This window comes from Dendropsophus ebraccatus, chromosome 4 (assembly GCF_027789765.1).
Source record: "Dendropsophus ebraccatus isolate aDenEbr1 chromosome 4, aDenEbr1.pat, whole genome shotgun sequence".
Lineage (NCBI taxonomy): Eukaryota > Metazoa > Chordata > Amphibia > Anura > Hylidae > Dendropsophus > Dendropsophus ebraccatus.
The window spans coordinates 127,286,089-127,306,312 of NC_091457.1; the positions used below are offsets into that span (position 1 = coordinate 127,286,089).

The 20,224-nt window shown below is 41.9% G+C and overlaps 1 protein-coding gene across 1 annotated transcript in view; it reads left to right on the plus strand.

The window, feature by feature from the left end:
- Positions 1-20,224, plus strand: part of CFAP20DC (CFAP20 domain containing) — a 286,194-nt gene that overhangs the window by 257,664 nt on the left and 8,306 nt on the right. Inside the window, exon 17 of the mRNA XM_069968793.1 lies at positions 16,613-16,716. Within this exon, the coding sequence (XP_069824894.1) occupies positions 16,613-16,716 (104 nt within the window). The remainder of the gene's footprint in view (positions 1-16,612; positions 16,717-20,224) is intronic.

The following is a 20,224-nucleotide window of genomic DNA, read 5'->3' on the forward strand; positions in this document are numbered from 1 at the left end:
GGAGCTGTCTAGCTGTCTTCACTATCACATATCAGCCACAGATGCAGTCCCACCTCAGCCACTAATTGGCTAAGCAGCAATAGCTAAAACAGATAGAAGACTAGTGGGGTAAGTATAATTTCCCTAACCCACCAACAGAGCACAGTCTGGCCCCCATGGGGTTAATTTAACCCCCTGGGGGCCAGACTGTTACTTTTAGATTAACCAGGTAACCTCCATTTTTCTAAGTATAGGGAACCTGGTTAAATACTCGAGTCTACCATTGATTTCATTGAGGCTCGTTACTCGAATTTTGTATTGTAGAGGAGACGGCACTTCTGAGGTGGTGGTGCTTGTGGCGGGATGGCGTCCCAGATGTAGTAGATAAGAAAGTCAAGGCACTCACCTTGTCACACAGGACGATCCTTCTCTGCAGAGGAAGATCATCCTGTGTGACAAGGTGAGTGCCGGGACTTTTTTATCTACTAGTTACTGAATACTTGAGTATTGAAAAATACTCAACATGAGTAAGGAGTATTTGAGTATTTTGGTGCTTCCTCATCTAGTTATCAGAGGTATGCTTTCCCGTAAAAGTGATTACATACAGTACTTTCCAAAAGCCCCAGTGTTGGTGGGAAAATCATGTGAGTCTCCCAGCTAAAGGGGATTTTCCCAATGTTCCCTGGGCTGGAATTAAGTGTCCTGATTTTGGAGACTTAAATGTTGGTGAACATATGATTATCAAAACAGATTAGTCAATGGTAATATAGATGGCATTTTTTACCCAGAAATAACTTGTTTCCCTGACCATAATGGCTATGTTACATAGTCTACACCACAGCTACAAAAGGTCTGACCATCTTTACATAAATCTGAGTCTCACCAGTCGTATAAAGAACCACAACCTGCTCTTTTTCCATATAACACACAGCAGGCAATACAATTTACCAGCTCTGAATGCACCATTAACCTTTTACTTAAAGTATTCATCTGTAAATGAAAAAACGTCTGTAAATCTGACAGATTTATAGAAGAAAATTCTCATGCTGCATAAGTAAGCAGCGAAGCCAGCAACTATGCGGTAGACGCACAAGGCTTAATAAAGCTTATGAATGCTCTCGGAGACTGTCCGCCACATATCCCTCTTTCTTAATAAACACTAATATAGAAGAATCAATGCTGGAGTTAAACAGGTTCAACCTCCTAAATCAGCAAAGACACATTATAGTTCTGGAGGCCAGAGAACAAGCGGAAGTCAGGACGGCACATACACATAAAACTAGATGCCGCCGCTATTCCACATCCTCCACTCCTAATCATTACAAGCACGTTCTCGGTGCTCATCTCTAAGCTGTCAACTTATTACGACCTGTGCAGAAGCGGAGTCTGTAGAGGCACAGGTCGTCTGCATCAGGAAAGAAGCAGCTCCACAGACAGAGGTGGCACACGTGCCGGGAGAAGAGGAGGCTCAATTAGAAGCCCCATAGAAGGAGAGAGAACAAGCATCAAATATACTGTATAAAATCTGGTAATCTTAGAACAAGCTGTAAGGAAGGAGGAAAACCATATATTTAGTGTATTAGTCTCAGACCCTATTGGATGGACATCAGCCAGAAGACTGAAAAATATCCTACAGTTAGTCCTATTGAGCCTGCATCTAAACACCTGGTGCATTATCTGCAGGAAGACATCACACTCATCTCCAATAAAGGTCACTGAGACGTACTGTTTGCTCATAATGTTGCTTATCCTTTAAGTCTGCAACCTTCAGTCCACCCAAGTATGCACCGCCGCAACCATATATTACCGGCACACGTTTGCAAGGTGACACCGGACCATCTATGATTAATAATGAGCTTCCTGAGAACCTTGCTCCATTGCCAACATATCCCATAGGACATTGTGACATTAAGCCTCCTTCTTAGTGAAACCCTCTTGCAACTTCATTCAGTATAACTCTCCAATGTGCGATATTGTAAAAACACAATACATCATTGAGGGCAATGTTCAGCAATCAGCTGTGGACATAAAAGCAGACATGTCAAACTTTACAAGGTACATAACCCGTCATGAGCTTATGAACACACATCTGAATGCTTGATGTCTGCCCATAGAAGTACAGAGGCTGCAGAGCCGCATCAAATTACTTAAAGGGAGACTTCCATCTAGGACATTAAAGGCATATTCACATATCCACATCTAGGAACAACGTAACCTTTTGCCTTCTAATGGCCACCGGAAGTCGTCAGGAAGCCAAAAACAGCCAAACAGGTTGTTTTACCCAGTTTACTTAATGGGACCCAATTAGGACTTTTAGTCACCACTATCCATATGTATCAAAATAATATCTATATTTTTTTCCAAACAAAATTTTTTATTGTGATCAAGAAAAAAATAAAAGAACATCTTCCAGAAAAGTAATAATTACAATTAGGACACGCAGGTCCTAGCACCAAGTACATAGTTAATAATATATAAAATAATATATATGACCTACAAATACAACAATGCTGGACAAAATTCTCAATTTATAAATGAATACTTTATTGTTACATACCAAAAAACCTAGTTAAAAACATATTAAAAAGGAAGCAGAAAATATACAATAGATATATCAGATGGTGTTACAAGGCAGTTATACATAAATGCTTGTGTACTCTATATGCTCAACAAACAATGGTATGGTAGTCGACTCCCAGAGGCACAAAAGTGCACGGGTGCAAGTAAACAATGAACTAGAAAGTGCTTAAATGAGCTATGTATATAGTGCTGCAAGTGCAGACTAAAGTGCAAAGTCACATATACTATGTAAGTCTAAAAAGCAAAATGTAATCAGAAACAAACTATACTAAAACCTCTGGGTCCAAATGTGTGCTGCCAAGTAATACCACTCACCCAATGCTGCGTTTCGCATTCTAAAAAAATTCTTTAAAAATATCTATAACAAACTAATTTTAAAAAAAGACATAATTTTTAGCAGTTCCACATCTGCTTGGTTTTAGCTACCTTGATATTAGGTTAAAGGAGAAGTCCAGCAAAACCTAAAACTACAGTGCAGGCAGAGGGTGGGAGGAACCTAATAAAGAATGTATACTTACCTGTCCCCGTGCCCCTGCCGCACCACCGACTGCTTAAGGGAAGGTACCCGACCCAGCTGATGGATTGCCCCAGTCACTGCTGTGTGCAATCCAGGATCTTGACATTGCAGGAGGGAGAGCTGGAGGAGGCTGGTCCGGGAGCAGTAATACGGCATTGGGGGGGCACAGGGACAGGTGTTTATTAGAGATAAGCGAACCTCGAGCATGCTCGAGTCCATCCAAACCCGATCATTTGGCATTTGATTAGCTGTGGCTGCTGAAATTGGATTAAGCTCTAAGGTTGTCTGGAAAACATGGATACAGCCAATGACTATATCCATGTTTTCTACACAGCCCTAGGGCTTTATACAACTTCAGCAGCTACGGCTAATCAAATGCCGAATGATCAGGTTCGGATGGAATTGAGCATGCTCGAGGTCTCTAGTATACATTCTTTATTATGTTCCTGCACCCCCTGCCTGCACTGCAGTTTTTGATTTCGCTGGACTTCTCCTTTAACCCCTTAGCGGCCCATGACGTACCTGGTACGTCATGGTGCCGCGGGGGGTGTTCAGAGCGGCACCGCTCCCGGCTGCAATCTGCAGCCGGGCAGTGCCTCTATTAGCCGGCGCGGGTCCCGTTGCCGCGCCGGCTAATTAAGCACTTCAATGCAGCTGTCAAACCTGACAGCTGCATTGAAGTGCTTTGTAAACAACGTCCCTGGTGTCTAGTGGCACGGATCTCCCCCCGCGATGCAATAATCTTTGCTGTGTATATACACAGCATTGATCTCTGAGACTTCTAGTTTATGTAAAAAAAAAAAAAGTAAAAAAGTGTTTTTATTAATAAAAAATCCCCTCCCCTAATAAAAGTCCAAATCACCCCCCTTTTCCCATTTTATAAATATAAATTATAAAATAAACAAATAAATAAACATATTTGGTATCGCCGCGCACGTAATCGCCCGAACTATTAATTAATCACATTCCTGATCTCGCACGGTAAACGGCGTCAGCGCAAAAAAAATGCGAAGTGCAAAATTGCGCATTTTTGGTCGCATCAAATCCAGAAAAAATTTAATAAAAAGCGATCAAAAAGTCGTATATGCGCAATCAAGGTACCGATAGAAAGAACACATCATGGCGCAAAAAATGACACCTCACACAGCCCCATAGACCAAAGGATAAAAACGCTATAAGCCGGGGAATGGAGCGATTTTAAGGAACATATTGTGAGGAACCGGACAGCAGGACAATACAAGACAGTGAGCCCTAAGCTTAGCCCCGCAAACTGTCCTCTACCTATTTGCCACAATCCGCCCTAAGATGGCGGCGAGCAACTGGGCGGCGGTCCCTGCACTGGCTAGGTGGGACACAAAGACAAGACAGACAGACAAAACACAATAAAGAATAGTCGACAGTCCGGGTCACAACAATCGGGCAACACGGTACAGAATCACAATCCAAAAGCAAGGTCAATAAACAGGCAATATGGTCAGGGGCAGTCAGCTAGCAGGAATGGTCAGAAACACAGGCAAAGGGGTCAGAATAAACAGAGCAAGAGAAACAGAGCCAGGCAGAGACAAGCTCAATATCCGGCAGTGAGAGGCAGGCTGGCAGACACAATATAGGAGACCAGAGATCCAGTGCAGGAGCTGATTGGACCAGAGCCCTAATCTCCTCAGAACACCTGGGGCAAGAGCAACCTGACTGGCAGAGAGAACAGTCTAACAGACTAGCTAACCAGCATCAGAGTTAACTCCGGAGTGGCCAGGAGTATCTCAGGCAAAGCGGGTGTGGCTGAACAAACACAGAAGGAAATAGAGCAGTGTTCAGACAAGGTTCAGGACACTGCACAAACATACAAAAACACTGAATATCAGCGCCATCTCAGGCGTGCAGCACGAGTCAAGGGGCGCACGGAGTTCGGCACAGGCACATTCATGACACATATATTTGTTAACAATGGTTTGAATTTTTTAAAAGCCATCAGATAATATAAAAGTTATACATGTTATATATCATAGTAATCGTAACAACTTGAGGAACATGCATAACAAGTCAGTTTTACCATAGGGCAAATGGCGTTTTTTTTTTCAATTTGACAGCGCAAATTATGTTTTTCCGATTTCGCAGCATATTTTATGGAAAAATAATGCCTGTCATTGCAAAGTACAATTGGTTTTGCAAAAAATAAGCGCTCAAATAAGTCTCTAGGTGAAAAAATGCAAGCGCTATGGACTTTTAAACATAAAATGGAAAAAGCAAAAGCGCAAAAACGTAAATTGGCTTTGACCTTAAGGGGTTAATCTAGTAGTGGCCAAACTACTTAACAATATAAAGGAGAAATGGGCTACTATTATTTTTCCCATCTTTCTTAGTTTTCTCAAAATTCATTAACAATATGGCTAAAATAAAAAAAAATACACAAGCTTGATGTATAATGAGACTAAAAGTGATGGAAATGTGCAGTATAGGATGGTTGCTTAGCTGGCCTCTATTTTATTAACATTACACGAGTGACGGTGTTCGGAAGTTATGTATCTTGATGTTCCCATATTACAGCAGCGTCAAATCCATCACATGACAGACGCCAATGGTGCCTGGTGGACCCTATTAACTTTAATTGGGTCCATTGGGTTTCCGCTATGATATACAATATTTTGCCAGAAAAAAATAGGGCAGCATGCCTGGTATATTTGCATCTAAGGCTTCTAACAAAATTTCAAATGCAGAAGTGAATAGTGCTTTCCCTTTTCTTAATAATTAAAAAAGTTTACCCAGTGTGATCTTAAGTGCTATGCTGCAATGTCCTCTTCTCTACTGTCACTCATTGCGGTGTCAGACTGTATGGTCATGTCCAGCGGGTGATATGTTATTACCCCACAATCACTTACTTGTCTCCCACTGTAAGTAGTTGGATGCTGCTGACCCTATTTGTCTTGGCTGCCTGGCTCTTCATCATTTCTCACAGGTCTTTGACCTTTTTGAAGTGTGAATCCAGGAGGATTTCTCCTTTACCTTGACGTTTATTGTTGTTAGCGGGACTTAATACGGCCATTTTCATCTGTCAGAAAGTGTGGTAGAACTATCATCAAATACTCTTCTGCCTTCAGTTTATGACAAGCTTGTTGTATTGGTTTAGGCTGTGCCTTTGGTTCTGCGTGTGTCAGAAATGGAGTTGATTAACTGAATGTGTCTTTGGCTTAAAGGGTTTTTCCCATTAAGATAAATTCGTCTGAACAAATGAAATCAAACATATTTATAATGTACAAGCACTTCTGAAAATCCTGATTGAGAGATATGGTATTATATATACTAATTCATGTGTGCTGCTTTATTTTAATAACTTGTTGCTCTTGGTTGCATCCATCTTATTGGAACCACTTGCACTAGCAGGTGGTCACACATGCTCAGTTCAGGTGCAGTCTTCTGGTCCGTCCCAAGAGTGCTGGAAATCAGTCTCCACTGTGCAGGCATAAGGGATTGTGGGAAAGGTGTGCATTGACACAGTTTAGAGAGGAAATCGGGTAGTGTCTTAAAGGGGTAATCCCCTTTTGGTGGCATATTATATCCATAACTTGATTGGTTCATCTATAGAGTTATAGTTTTATACAAGACTCTGAAAAACCAAACCTGACAAATCCGGTGAAGTGTACTCCCCAAAAATGTAGTAAATCCATACTTACCCGACCCTTGTCGACCACCGGATCGTCATTATGTCATCAGCAGTAGAGAGGCTGGCCTAACACTTAGTTAGGCCACCCCCCCCCCCCGCCCCTTCTCCAATGTCATCAGATGACTCAGCTTGCTCAGGTCAGATTGGCTGAGCAATCTGTATGCCATCTGATGCTCTCCATCAATAATAAGGGGTGGGAGTTTGAAATAGGGGTCAGCTTTGGACTTCACGGGAGCCACAGTGTGTCTTGGGAAGCCAAACCAGGAAGTGATAAAGAAATTAAGACATCGACCAGAGCTCCGGGGTTTGAGAGACTCAAACAGAGATGGGCTCAGGATGGATGGTAAGTATGAAAACTATATGATTTAAAAAAAAAAGTGCTGGAATTGTCCTTTAAGTTTGATATTTGATTTTGGTAAGATGAAAATAAGGGTTGCAAAGAAAACAGCTGCAAAGGCATTAAATGGGCCTATAACAGATACAGTACTACTACAACCTCAATGCAGCAATGCCAGCCCATTTTGGAACTTAAGGTTAAAGACCGATCTATATAATATGAGAGGGTTAATGAGATCTCCACCATTTATACAACAAGTGCTTTACCTGGAAAAGAACTTCTGACTTCAGACTTTGTTACCAAGTTCTTTCATGAAAAGTATAGGTTACACTATTTTCTATATGAAGTGCAATCTTCTATAGCAGCATCTCCCATTATGAGTCAGCCTCGGGACCCCTTTCTGAGCTTTTATTTGCTTTAGAGCCCTTAACAACACATTTCAGTAAAGCACCCACCCCTGAAATAAACAAGAGAGCAAATGTTTACTTCCCTATAGATGCTTCTATCTGCGCCCACTCAGACCTGGGGGATCCACAGGAAATAAAGAGCAAGTGCCAAGCTTACATTCTCAGACAATACAAGCTATTGTATGCCTACAGAACAAATCATCTCAGCTCCAGCATCAAGTACCTGGAAAAGAATAAGATCCTAGGGGTGGGCTCTTTATCATATGACTCACTTCAACCAAAGTTCCTTAGTTGATATCCTACTGATAGTTGTTAAAATGATGCAAAAATAAGTCCATAAAACAGGTTGTATCAGTATATTGAGAACGTCACAGTAAAAGTAGCACCCTCATTGGATGTTATAGAGAGGGTTTTAGGCAAACGAAAGAGACATATATTTGATAAATGCTTTTAAAGAAGTTATGGCACACAGATGAAGCAGAGCTGAATTTGTCATTCGAATAATAACTTCCTTATTACCAAACTTAATTTCTATTGGTTTGCAATATGCATTGACTATTGAGATATTAATTGCCATCGCCTTCTGTTTTCAAGGCATATTGCTTTGCGTTTTCTCTCCTGATACTTTGACGTCTTCAAGTATACTTGCATCAAAATATACACGGCTGATGGAAACAACCAACATCTTTTGCCATAATACATGTTAGATTTCCATCTTGATGGAGCTTTATAATCATTTCCATTGTCTAAATTGACTCCCTTGTTGGGGCAATGTTTGCTTTACTTTAGCCAAGTTTATCAGTTAAATACAAGGCGTTTCCATAATTTTTCCCTCTACTATTGGATGAGTTTGCATTTCCTACTGAGGTAACATTTCCCATAATGCACATCAACAAAAAGAACTTGCAGACACTCAGCCGGTGCTATGGGCAAAGGGGAAAAAAACAGGGAGAGCCAGGGGTATGGGAAGTGATACTTACCCGTCCATAACTAAGTGATGAAAATAAAAAGATGTTCCAGCACCAAGACCCCGTAAAAATTCCAGCTTTATTTGTGCAAAATTCTTATTCTTAAAACACATACAAACATGGTGAAGACTCGCCCTAGACGTGTTTCGGCCAGTGACCTTCTTCACAGCATAATTAAAATGATAGTATCACTCCTCTAAATATTGGTAAAGACTAGAAAGGAGGGGAAGGAGGGGGGAAGGAGAAAAGATTAAGGGAAAAGGAAAAAGAAAAAAGATGGAAAGGGGAACAACAAAAAACAGAAAAAAGGTAAGTACAAGCAGATGCATAAAAAGAAGAAATAAAGAGGTACATAATAAAATAAAGAGGGATATATAGGTACCACTTTTCATTTCCCTGTGGCATGATTATGGTTGCATTGATAACAGAACACTTTGCATAATAAAGTGATACTCGCCCCCACAGCCGCAGCACCATTGCTCACTGTCACCCTCCAGTTTTCTAAATATACTGGTTCCTGTGTCACCTTAACATCACATAAACTACATGCTTAGCCAATCATTGACTGCAGAGGTGTCTCACCTCAGTCACTCAGTGACTGAGGAGGCATTTATGAGCAGGGTCATGATGTTACATGATCGGGAGATACTGGACACCACCAGCTGATCATGAACGGTGGTGCTGCGCTGGGACAGGTAAGTATAACTTCATTATTTTGTTCCCAACACCCCCTTTCCTGTCTGTTTTTTTTTACGTTTTCCCGGAGTACCCCTTTAAGAGACAACTTCAGATTGTGCTGCAATACCACATAGTTGTGCACCTAGATGGGGATAAGCTCCACAGATATAATGGAAATTTTAATTGCATCTTAGAAAATTGTGCTTCCCCGAGCATGGCTTCACACACACACACCACATCAGATTAGTATACAGCATTGCGTTCTCATTTGGAAAACATACGCCTGTAAATTGTATCATCCGAATCACATATGGAACATATTGGATAATAAACCGTGTGTAGGGTAATATCCAAGAGCTTCACAACAGTGAAACAAATGAAAGTGATTTCCCAAACGTTACTCCTAGCAAAGGCAAGTCCCACCAAGGCCTACAGTAAATGAAGATATTATGTATTAAGGATAGAATGTATCTGTCATTTTGACAGATTGTGTGGCACGGAACAGATTAACAGATTACTCTTAGTCAGGCCGCCGCGCGCTGTGAAAAATGTGCAGGAAATGATAACTGTCGGTTTGTGCTGATTTAATGATATTTTGAAGCCATAATAACAATATAGAAACATGATGAGATGTCTCTTCACACTCACTTGTAGGGCCTATAAACAGGGTCAGCCCTCGCCTTACATTTATTCCCTCTTAACTCTAGGCTCTTATATAGATGACAGGAAAAAGCCTATTTTCCAATATGCAAACGGAAGTATTTCCGGCTAATTGTTTATTGTCTACTGTCGTCAAATCGCCACCATTTGTTGCTTCTACAAGTGAAGGTGATTGTGTGTCATTCATGCACAGCCTGTAGTTATCTACAATAAAAGGCATTTACACTCACAATGGCTTCTCCATCATTCTGGTGCCTGGAAAAATATAACACTAGGAGATTTTAGACTTTCTGTACAGTTTAAGGCTATGTTCACACGACGTAAGTTTCCTATTAATCACGGCCATTGTTGCCGATTTGCAACAACGGCCGTGATTAATAGGAAACTTATATTGTGCTGCTGTCTATGGAATCACGCCCGGAGGGTATACACATAGTATACACTCCATTCGTGATTGCTAGCGGCTACACAAAATACTGACGTGTTAGTTTTGTGCACCCGCTATTGATTGAATAGTGGCCGCACAAGCCTGACAGGCACACAATGGAGAGTGCGGCTCCGGCTGCACTCTCCATTGTGTTCAATGGTGAATTGGGATGTGAGCGCACACAGATGTGCCCGCATCCCCAATTCAGCACAAATGAAGATCATTTGGCCGGTGCTGCAGTACCGGCTGGGATGATTTTTACTAACCCCAGCCGTTCTGTGATCCGGCCAGGTCAAAGAACAACCGTTGTGTCTCATAGTTTGAACCCGGCCTTTGAGTATGTTCATACAATGTGTTTTTGAGGTGGAAATATGGCAAAAAAAACATTGTGTGAACATAGCCTAAAGAGGACCTATCTAGAGGAAGATATAGGGATTTAAATGGGAACTATCATCAGGTTAAACAAATCTAACCTGCTGATAGCCCCCTATAGCACCCAGGATGCTGAGGAGAAAGATATGTGTATTATCTTCCTTGTCGGCGCTGGTCCCGCCGGGAGCACTGTTAGAAGCATTGCCCTGAGCTGTGAATTCTAGGCACAGGCGGTATAATAAGAAGGCTCAGGAGGTGTGATTAGGAAGCTCAGGGGTGCGAATGCTAGGCTCAGGGTTGGGATTAGGAGGCTCAGGAGGTGTGATTAGGAAGCTCAGGGGTGTGATTAGTAAACTCAGGGGTGTGATTAGTAAGCTCAGGGGTGTGATCAGGAGGCTCAGGGGTGTGATTAGTAAGCTCAGGGGTGTGATTAGTAAGCTCAGGGGTGTGATTAGTAAGCTCAGGGGTGTGATCAGGAGGCTCAGGGGTGTGATCAGGAGGCTCAGGGGTGTGATTAAGAGGCTGAGGGGACATGAATCATGTTCAGGAGGGTATGATTATAAATCATTCCTCCTGAGGCAAGTGGTCACATCCCATTTTGCAATAGTTCTTGCCTGTTCAGTGGAATTAGAATGCCCAAGGCTACAAGGTGATATAAATAAATACTTTTTTTTTTTTAACAAACCACAGGACCCCTTTAGGGTTGCATCAAATCATAGGTGAAGATTTACTTTTGCAAATGCCCCTGAATGCTAGTAATTTTCTTGAGTTTTACACACTTTCCAGCTGCAACAAACAGAACAGATGTGCAGCAAATTTCTTGCTGTGAATTCGCAGCGAAATCCTCTGCGGATCCCTGGCCTGTAATGTTTATGGGAAGTCATACTCGCAGCAAGATTGACATCTGCTTCGCAGCCCCATTAACCCCCCGCCGTCCGGAGCATATACATTACCTGCTCTGTGAATCCAGCCGGGAACCCCCGAAGCAAGCTCAATCACAGAGCAGGTAATGTATATGCTCCAGACGGCGGGGGGTTAACGGGGCGGCCGGGCAGTCTCCTCACATACTTGCAGTGGGATGTTATTCCTGCTGCGAGTATGTCTTCCCATGTCATTACAGGCCAGGTATCCGCTGCGCATTTCGCTGCGAATTCGTATAGAGAAATCTGCTGCGGATCCGCCCTGTGTGTGGGGGAGGGGGTGGGGTGTTTGCGGATCCGCCCTGTGACGTTTTTTGATGCATCGGAAGAAAGGGGTGTGGGGCAACACTTAAGAGTATGACATCACAATCTAGACGACTGGTGTCAAACTCAGGCTTGGTGCTTGGTGCACGTTGCTTAATAAATAAGGCTGGGTTCACACTGTGTTTTTGAAGTCTGTTTAACGCTTACGTTTTATTGGGGAAAAAACAATTGTTTGGATCTGTTTTTCCACTGACATTCCCAGATGTTTTTTTCTGCTTTTTTTTAGCGTACATGTTAGAAGTAAACATTTAAAAACGGTCGTGCTGCATGCCATAATTTTACTGAATTTGAGGATAAAATTCTGGGGTCACAGCATTAGCAAATCTGGGCCATTGACTTCTATAAAAGAAATGTATAGGCATGATCTATGACCTGCATAAAGGACATTATACATGGAGGGTGAGGAGGCAACTGTGATCATCTCCTATTATGAAGAATATGATCTTTTGTTATCTATTAGTACTGTCACCTTTCATTGTAAACTTATCTGTGATGATAAGGAGGAGTCTTCTGGGAAGGGAGCTCTCCAGCACAAAAAGTGTCATCTTATTAAAAGGCACAGTAGTCAGTGTGAACTCAATATTGGCAGTTACATGGAAAATTTAAAAAAAAATTCTTATAAGTTTAACTTAAAAACTAGACGTAAACAGTAGCCGTTTTCTGATGACACATTACCTTTCACATACAAGTTAACACGTTACACATGTCATTTTCTGAAATTTTACATGTGAGTTGCTTGACATTCCATTTTGCTTCTTCAATGTCAGGACATGAACTGCTTAGTATTCTCACAATTTGGCACTGAATGCCAGACTTGGCCTTTGCATGTTGATTGTATTGATTAGAGCTCAAAGCCTTGATGACGCATAACTAAGTGTCTTTAATTAATCAAAATATGCCTCATTACTTTTCCTTGTGGGCCGAGGAGATAAACAGTAAGCTAATTCATGACATTCGAGGTCATTTCCAAACATATGCGACTAACTGTACAATCGTTCTTCTACAACAGGCCTCAATGTCCCTGCTAGTCTAAGCCAGATTGAGATCCTTATTCCTTACCATATACTCCTCAATTTAAATTACCATTGATAATAATGGACCTGTGAACAATATTTGTTAGATCACTTAGAGCCCTGCTGCTCAGTCCCCCACAGGCCCTAGTTTGGGGGTCTGTTAGGCTGGGTTCACACTACGTTTTTTTCATCCGTTTTTGCAAAAATTTGATGTATTTGTGTTCATCCAATTTGATCCGTTTTTTCATTGACTTCCATTATAAAAAAAAAATTGAAACTTTTTTTTAACATACAAAAAAATGTAGCTGACCTTATTTTTGTGTATGTTAAAAAAAAAAAACGCTTTGATCCTATTTCTATAATGGAAGTTAATGGAAAAACGGATCACAAACTGATACGCACAAATGCATCAGTTTCTCCATCTGTTTTTTCATCTGTTTTTTTGCAAAAACGGATGAAAAAAAGATTGCAAAAACGTAGTGTGAACCCAGCCTTATTCAGTTTTTAAACTCCTATAGATATGTAAGAAGCAACAGCAGCAGCAAGCATACATGATCACTGCTCAATACAAATTGTAGATGGGTCCCAATCATCTAACATTTAGCACATATCCAGAGAACAAGTGATAAATAATAAAATCCCATTCGTATGGGAAAACATGGATACAGCCTATGGCCATGTTCACATGGCGCAAGACAATGGCCGTTCTGTGACCCGGCCGTGTCACAGAACGGCTGGTGTCAGTTAAGATCATACCGGCCAGTACTGCAGTACTGGCTAGAGGATCTTCATTTCTGTTAAATTTGGAGTGTATACTATGTGTATACGCTCTGGCTGGGATTCCATTCATTCAATCAAAACGTATGTTATGTTCTTACAAATCAACTGGTTTCGGAAAGATTTGTAATTTACTTCTATTTAAAAATCTCCAGTCTTCCAGTACTCATCAGCTGTTGTATGTCCTGCTGGAAGTGGTATATTCTTTTCAGTCTGACACAGTGCTCTCTGCTGCCACCTCTGTCCATGTCAGGAACTGTCCAGAGCAGGAGAGGTTTTCTATGGGGATTTGCTTCTGCTCTGGACAGTTCCTGACATGGACAGAGGTGGCAGCAGAGAGCACTGTGTCGGACTGAAAAGAATACACCACTTTCTGCAGGAAATACAGCAGCTGATAAGTACTGGAAGACTGGAGTTCCCCTTTAAATCACATAATTCTCATACTATTAGTTTATCCTTTTTTTTTTTTTTTAGCCATTTATACTTTATTCACTAAAAATGACAGCTATTAGATGATGAAAGGGAGTGACAGGTTGCCAAAAGGATTAAAATGAAACTTATAGAAACTCCTCAGTGCCGCATCGTACGTTGTTTTGTACTTTGTTCTCTTTTTTTCGAATTAGAAGATAATAATGGAGAACATAGAAATACTTTTACATTCAATAAATCAATATTTTCAGAATTTAGTGGATTAGCCATGATACGCATTAAAAGGGCTTCCTTGGAAACAAGCTGTAGTTGTGTGATGTCTTGCATTTGTCGGCCTGTCAGCATCACTGTAGCAGCCAGCGATGATCTGAAGGAATCCTGGTGTTGATCATTACCACGTTGCTAAAGTGTCTTAGCAAGTGTCATGTTAGGCGTTCACAGTTTAAGACAGCTTTGTTATTCAGTCTTGAGTCACACATTAGACTGTGACATGCTGAGAATCAATGCCAAGTAACGCAACAAAATAAAAAGTTGAAAAAATTGCAATATAGTCTAGTACTAGTTCTTTCAGGTTTTCCCTTTCATACTCTGGTTGTGGGTGGTAGTAGTGGTGGCGGGGAGGCAACAGTCCAGCTGAGGTGGTTTTACTAAGATACATAATATTATTCAGGAGTTTTTAATGACTAAAGCCATCTGGCCGAAACCTGTCAGACCTTATAGTCTGTCCCATGCTGGATGTATACTTTATGTGAGAAAATGTCTGACAGTATTTGTAATTGGAGTGAAACGGTATAACAAATAATGTCTGGCTAGATGAATGATCAGAGACTGTGTAACCTCTCTCCTCCTGTTTAAAGGGGTTAGCCAGCATTAGAAAAACATGGCACCTTTCTTCCCCAGACAGTACCACTCTTGTCTCCAGTTCAGGTGTGGCTTGCAATTAAAGAGACTCTGTACCCACAATTTGCCCCCCCCCAACCCAGGGCCGTATTTAACATTAGGCACCCGTGGTCTGGTGCCTAGGGCAGCACCTTTCAGGGGGGCAGCACCAGGGAGCCGGGGGAGGGAGACAACTTTTTTTTTTTTTTTTTTTGTCTCCCACCTCCCATTGAAACTTGCCAGTAAATCTGGTGTCTTTTCGAGAGGGGGGGGGGGGTGATGATGCAAATTGGTGAGTGAAGATGGGGGGGTCTTCAGGTTTAGTGCCTAGGGCAGCAGCAGAAGCTGTAGATACGGCCCTGCCCAAACTGCTTGTACCTTCAGATAGCTACTTTTAATCCAAGATCTGTCCTGGGGTCCGTTCGGCAGGTGATGCAGTTATTGTCCTAAACAGCAACTTTTAAACTTGCAGCCCTGTGTCAAATTGGCTTGGCCTAGAGTACCCATGCCCTAGGATTGCGACGCCCCTCCGTCCCTCCTCCCTGCCCTCTTCACCATTAGGAATGCCCCAGGCAGGATTTCTCCTATTATCACTTGTCTGAACACTGCACAGGTGCCTTAACTATCCAGCACATGTGCAGTGCTCAGACAAGTGATGAATAGGAGAAATCCTGCCCAGGGGCATTCCTTATGGTGAAGAGGGTTGGAAGAAGGGACGGAGGGGTGGTGCAGGCCTAGGGCACGGGTACTCTAGGCCACGCCAATTTGACACAGAGCTGCAAGTTTAAAAGTTGTTTTTTTTAGGACAATAACTGTATCACCTGCCAAAGGCCCCCAGGACAGATCTTAGATTAAAAGCAGCTATCTAAAGGTACAAGCAGTTTGGGGGGGCGCAAATTGTGGGTACAGAGTCACTTTTAGCTCCATTCCCTTCAATGGAACTGAGTGGTGCTGTCTCTGGAAGCTGCACTCTGTACTAACATTTATTTGTGGGTTGCAGTACACCCAGATCACGTGGACAGGAGCTCTGGCTGTCTGGTGACAATAACTCTCAGCCTCACTCTCAGTCCTCCAAGAAAATTTTAAGGAGAACTATTGGTTTTGCCTAGTACTTTGGTATCTTAAGTAAAGCTGTATATTTTGTAGGTACAACAATGATTAAGTGGTTACCACCAGAGAGTATTGTCTGTGTAAATATACACCTGGTGTAAACTGCCCACAACAACCAATCACAGCTCAGCTTTTAGCTCTGGTAAAATATAAGAGGAGCTGTGATTGGTTGCTGTGGGCAGTTTACCCCAGGTGTATTTTTACACCCTTTCATAAATCTCCTCCATAATGTAGACACTTTGCTAGTACAAGATATTAAGTTATCGAAATGTTAAGTTTAGGCAAAACAATGAAATGCTCAGAGCCTAAACTGGGGATTTGGAGCTCTATATCAGGAAACAAAGCTTCAATTGCTGCAAACTCCATTTGTCTCAGCTGTTACTGAACGATGGACATTCAGCTACTATCATGGCCAGGAAACACAACAGGAGTCGGAGATATTGCACCACTATAAGGTCATATTAAAGATGAAATGTAAAAATGAGAGGCCTTGCCCGAGAGGGCCGGAGGTATAACGATAATAAATGAGGTGAATCTGAAAGCACTGATAGGTAACATCTTCTTCTCTGTCACCCAGGGATTGGTTGAATGCGTTCAGTCCTCCGATCATCCCAACAAGCCAGAATCAGAATGTGGATCCTTTACTCAAGCTTAAAGAATCCAGGGTGAGCTGTAATGAAGGTAAGAGGCCCATGGTATCCACCGAAAAGAAATCTCAATCAAAGAGAAACAATTTTATGAATTGAGGAGCCTCAGGGATTCCTTTGAGAAATGTGGGAAATGTCAGCAGCTACATTACGTACAGTGCAGCCTGCTGTAATGCCGGCTAGCCATATGATTGTCGCTCTTTTTCTGGCAATAGAAAATTCACTGAGAGGGCTCATAAATCTTAGCCGTATGCTCGGAGCCCAAGGGATGGAGATGTCTTAGTGATGTACTATCCAAAATACATTAGACCTCTGAAATTGGGAATCATATCAGCTATGTACATTTGTAATTGCTTATGACAGGAAAATAGAGTCTGGGAATCCAGGCAAGGACTTTGTGAAATTAGCAGAAAAATATTATATGAAAATGTATATATACATATATATTAAATAAAATCATGATTGCAGCTGGGAGCTTGGCTTTTTCCGCTACAGGAATTATAGTTGTTGAGCTTTAGTTAATATTTAATAAAGTAGTTATAAGCCAGGGACTGGTGTGAATGACACAGTGAGGCTCAGCTGCAATCACAGACGTGGCCCATAGATGAGAGGGGCGCTGTTTTAACAAAAAAGTCTTTTATAATCTTCTTTGGTGCTGATGAAACTGAGGAGTAACTACAAAAAGTTACATATAAAAAACAGGCTAGGTCCTGATTAAACAGGCCCAAAGCCCTTTTACACAGGCTGATTATCGGCCAGGAGCGTTGCTAGAAATCGGCGATCAGCTGAAGAGCAGGAAAATGACCAAGCCTTAGCTGATAACATCTTCTCTGTGGGCTTTAAAATCTATTTCTATCAGCAGCACTTCTTGTGTAAACAGGGAACGATAGTAATAGATTTAAATGGCCGCACAAACGATACAGTGATCGTTTGTGTGGACCGGCTTCTTGATTAGTTGTGCCATCTAAACACACTGAAAACAAAAGCTAATCACTATGACTGGCATTAGTTTGTGGCCACAAACGGATGAAGATCTGGTAATGTAAAAGGACCCTTAGAGTATAATGACAAGCCCATGAAATAGTATCCAGTACAGGCACTACAGAATACTGGACTACATTCCCCCACCTGCCCATACGGTAGCATATGAAATCCTTGCCAGTTAGAGTGGTTTTAGGTCGTTCACAAAAGTTTGCAATTCGTTTGCAATTGTTTATCGGTAAAACGAATAATGGCTTCATCTAATGCTGTGTTTACACAGAACGATTAGCGTGCAAATTTGCACGATAACGATCGAATTTGAACGATAATCATACGTGTAAACGCAGCGAACGATCAAACGACGAGCGAGAAATCGTTCATTTTGATCTTACAACATGTTCTAAAATAGTCGTTCGTTGTTCGCAAAAAATTCGCTGATCGTTCCGTGTAAACAGTCGTTCACCGATTTTTCCTATGTAGGAGATAGGCAAGGTGATCGCAAAACAATCGCAAAACGAATCTATTGATCTATTGATCTATTAAATATGTCTATGTAGTTATCAGGTAAGCATAATCTTCAGCAACAGATTAAAAGAATGTGAACATTTATGAGTACATAGCATTTGTTTAAAAAAAAACGTGACCACTGAAGAATGTGGACTAAGCATTGCCCTAAAGCACCCCAATCACTCTGACCTTGTTGAGTTGCATGTGCAGTCTGATCTTTGAGCAGCGTCCTATAGAGCAGTGATTTTCAACCAGTGTGCCGTGGCACACTAGTGTGCCGCGACACATGGCCAGGTGTGCCGCAGGAAAAGTCCCCAAACTATGGTGCCCCTGTGAAACAGGAGAAAACAATGGGGGAGAGAAACCTGGGGATGGGGGAGAAACAGGGGAGAGAAGCAGAAGGGAGAGAAACACTGGGATGGGGGAGAGAAACAGCGGAGAGAAGCAGGGGGGAGAGAAGTTTGGTGGAGAGAAGCAGGGGGGAGAAGTATGGTGGACAGAAGCACAGGAGAGAAGTAGGGGGGGAGAAGTATGGTGGAGAGAAGCACAGGGGGGGGGAGAAGTATGGTGGAGAGAAGCACAGGAGAGAAGTAGGGGGGAGAAGTATGGTTGATAGAAGCACAGGAGAGAAGCAGGGGGGAGAAGTATGGTGGAGAGAAGCAGGGGGGAGAGAAGTATGGTGGACAGAAGCACAGGAGAGAAGTAGGGGGGAGAAGTATGGTGGAGAGAAGCACAGGAGAGAAGCACAGGTGGGGGGAGAAGTATGGTGGAGAGAAGCACAGGGGGGGAGAAGAAAACAGGCCCAGGTTTCACACTGAGTGAGTATAAATACATTTAGAATCTATATTATTAACTATATGTATAATATGTACTGTTTTAGTGTCATTTTGTGCCATTTTGGTTGGTGGTGTGCCCCGGGATTTTTTAAGTATAAAAAGTGTGCCGCGGCTCAAAAAAGGTTGAAAATCACTGCTATAGAGCAAGAAAAGCTTAGCAGATTGACATATAGTTGTGTGGCAAAACTTGTATTTTATTCATTTTAATTCCTGACTTAGGATTCCAGTCTTACTTAGTGATTCTTTTTGTATGCATACTTATACAGGGAAGGCTGTCAATCACTGAGTAGGGCCGCCTACTGGACTCCTGAGCCTAAAATGTCTATATATAAAATGTGTATAATACCAGAAGGATATGGCTTATGTTACACATCCTTCCCTACAAGACCTGCACTAGGAATTACACACAAAACATAGTGCAGCGTTCCCAACCTGTGCTACAAGACTACAACTCCCATCATGTCCCGACAACAGGTAGATATGATGGCACAATGACAGTTGTTTGCAATATACATTCACTATTTGTTTTGCTGTTATCATGCTGTAACACAAAGCTGAACTTACCAGAAATCCAGGTCCAGTCTCCAGAAGGCAGATTTTGTGGTTAAAAAAAAAAACAGACTAAACACAGGAATTCTGGCCAGTACAGAGAGTCACGGCTCAATTTGTCCATCAATCACATGACTGCCTTTTCTCTGTGAGCGCTCAGATGGCCTGGGATACACAGGACTTCCTGTTTTCTGGGTCTTTGAGAAAAAAACTGTCAGAAAACAGGAAGTGCCGTGTTTTCCATGATAACAAAAAAATAAAATAATGAATGTATATGGCAAACTTGCTTTATATCACATCAACTGTTGATTTAGAGTTTGAAAGTTATAACAACAGATACACTTTAAGAGACACAGGTTGGGGAATAGGATATAATTTCATAGTACATCCGCCAGACATCCCATCAGTCTGATTGGCTTGGATCCCTCTGAAATCCTCTGCGCAGGAATACCCAGAGCTCTCTTAGTCCTAGCAAAAGAGCTCTACTCTCTTTTGTGCAATACAATACTTAAAACTGCTTTACGTCCCAGCCATCTCCTCTTTATTGAGTGAATATATTTTCCATTATGGCTGCAGTTCAAGGGCTGCATTTGCATATCAGTTGCGTTTACAGCCCTTTCTGTGATAAACAATGAATAGGGTCGAATGATAAAAGCGCCATGCATTCAC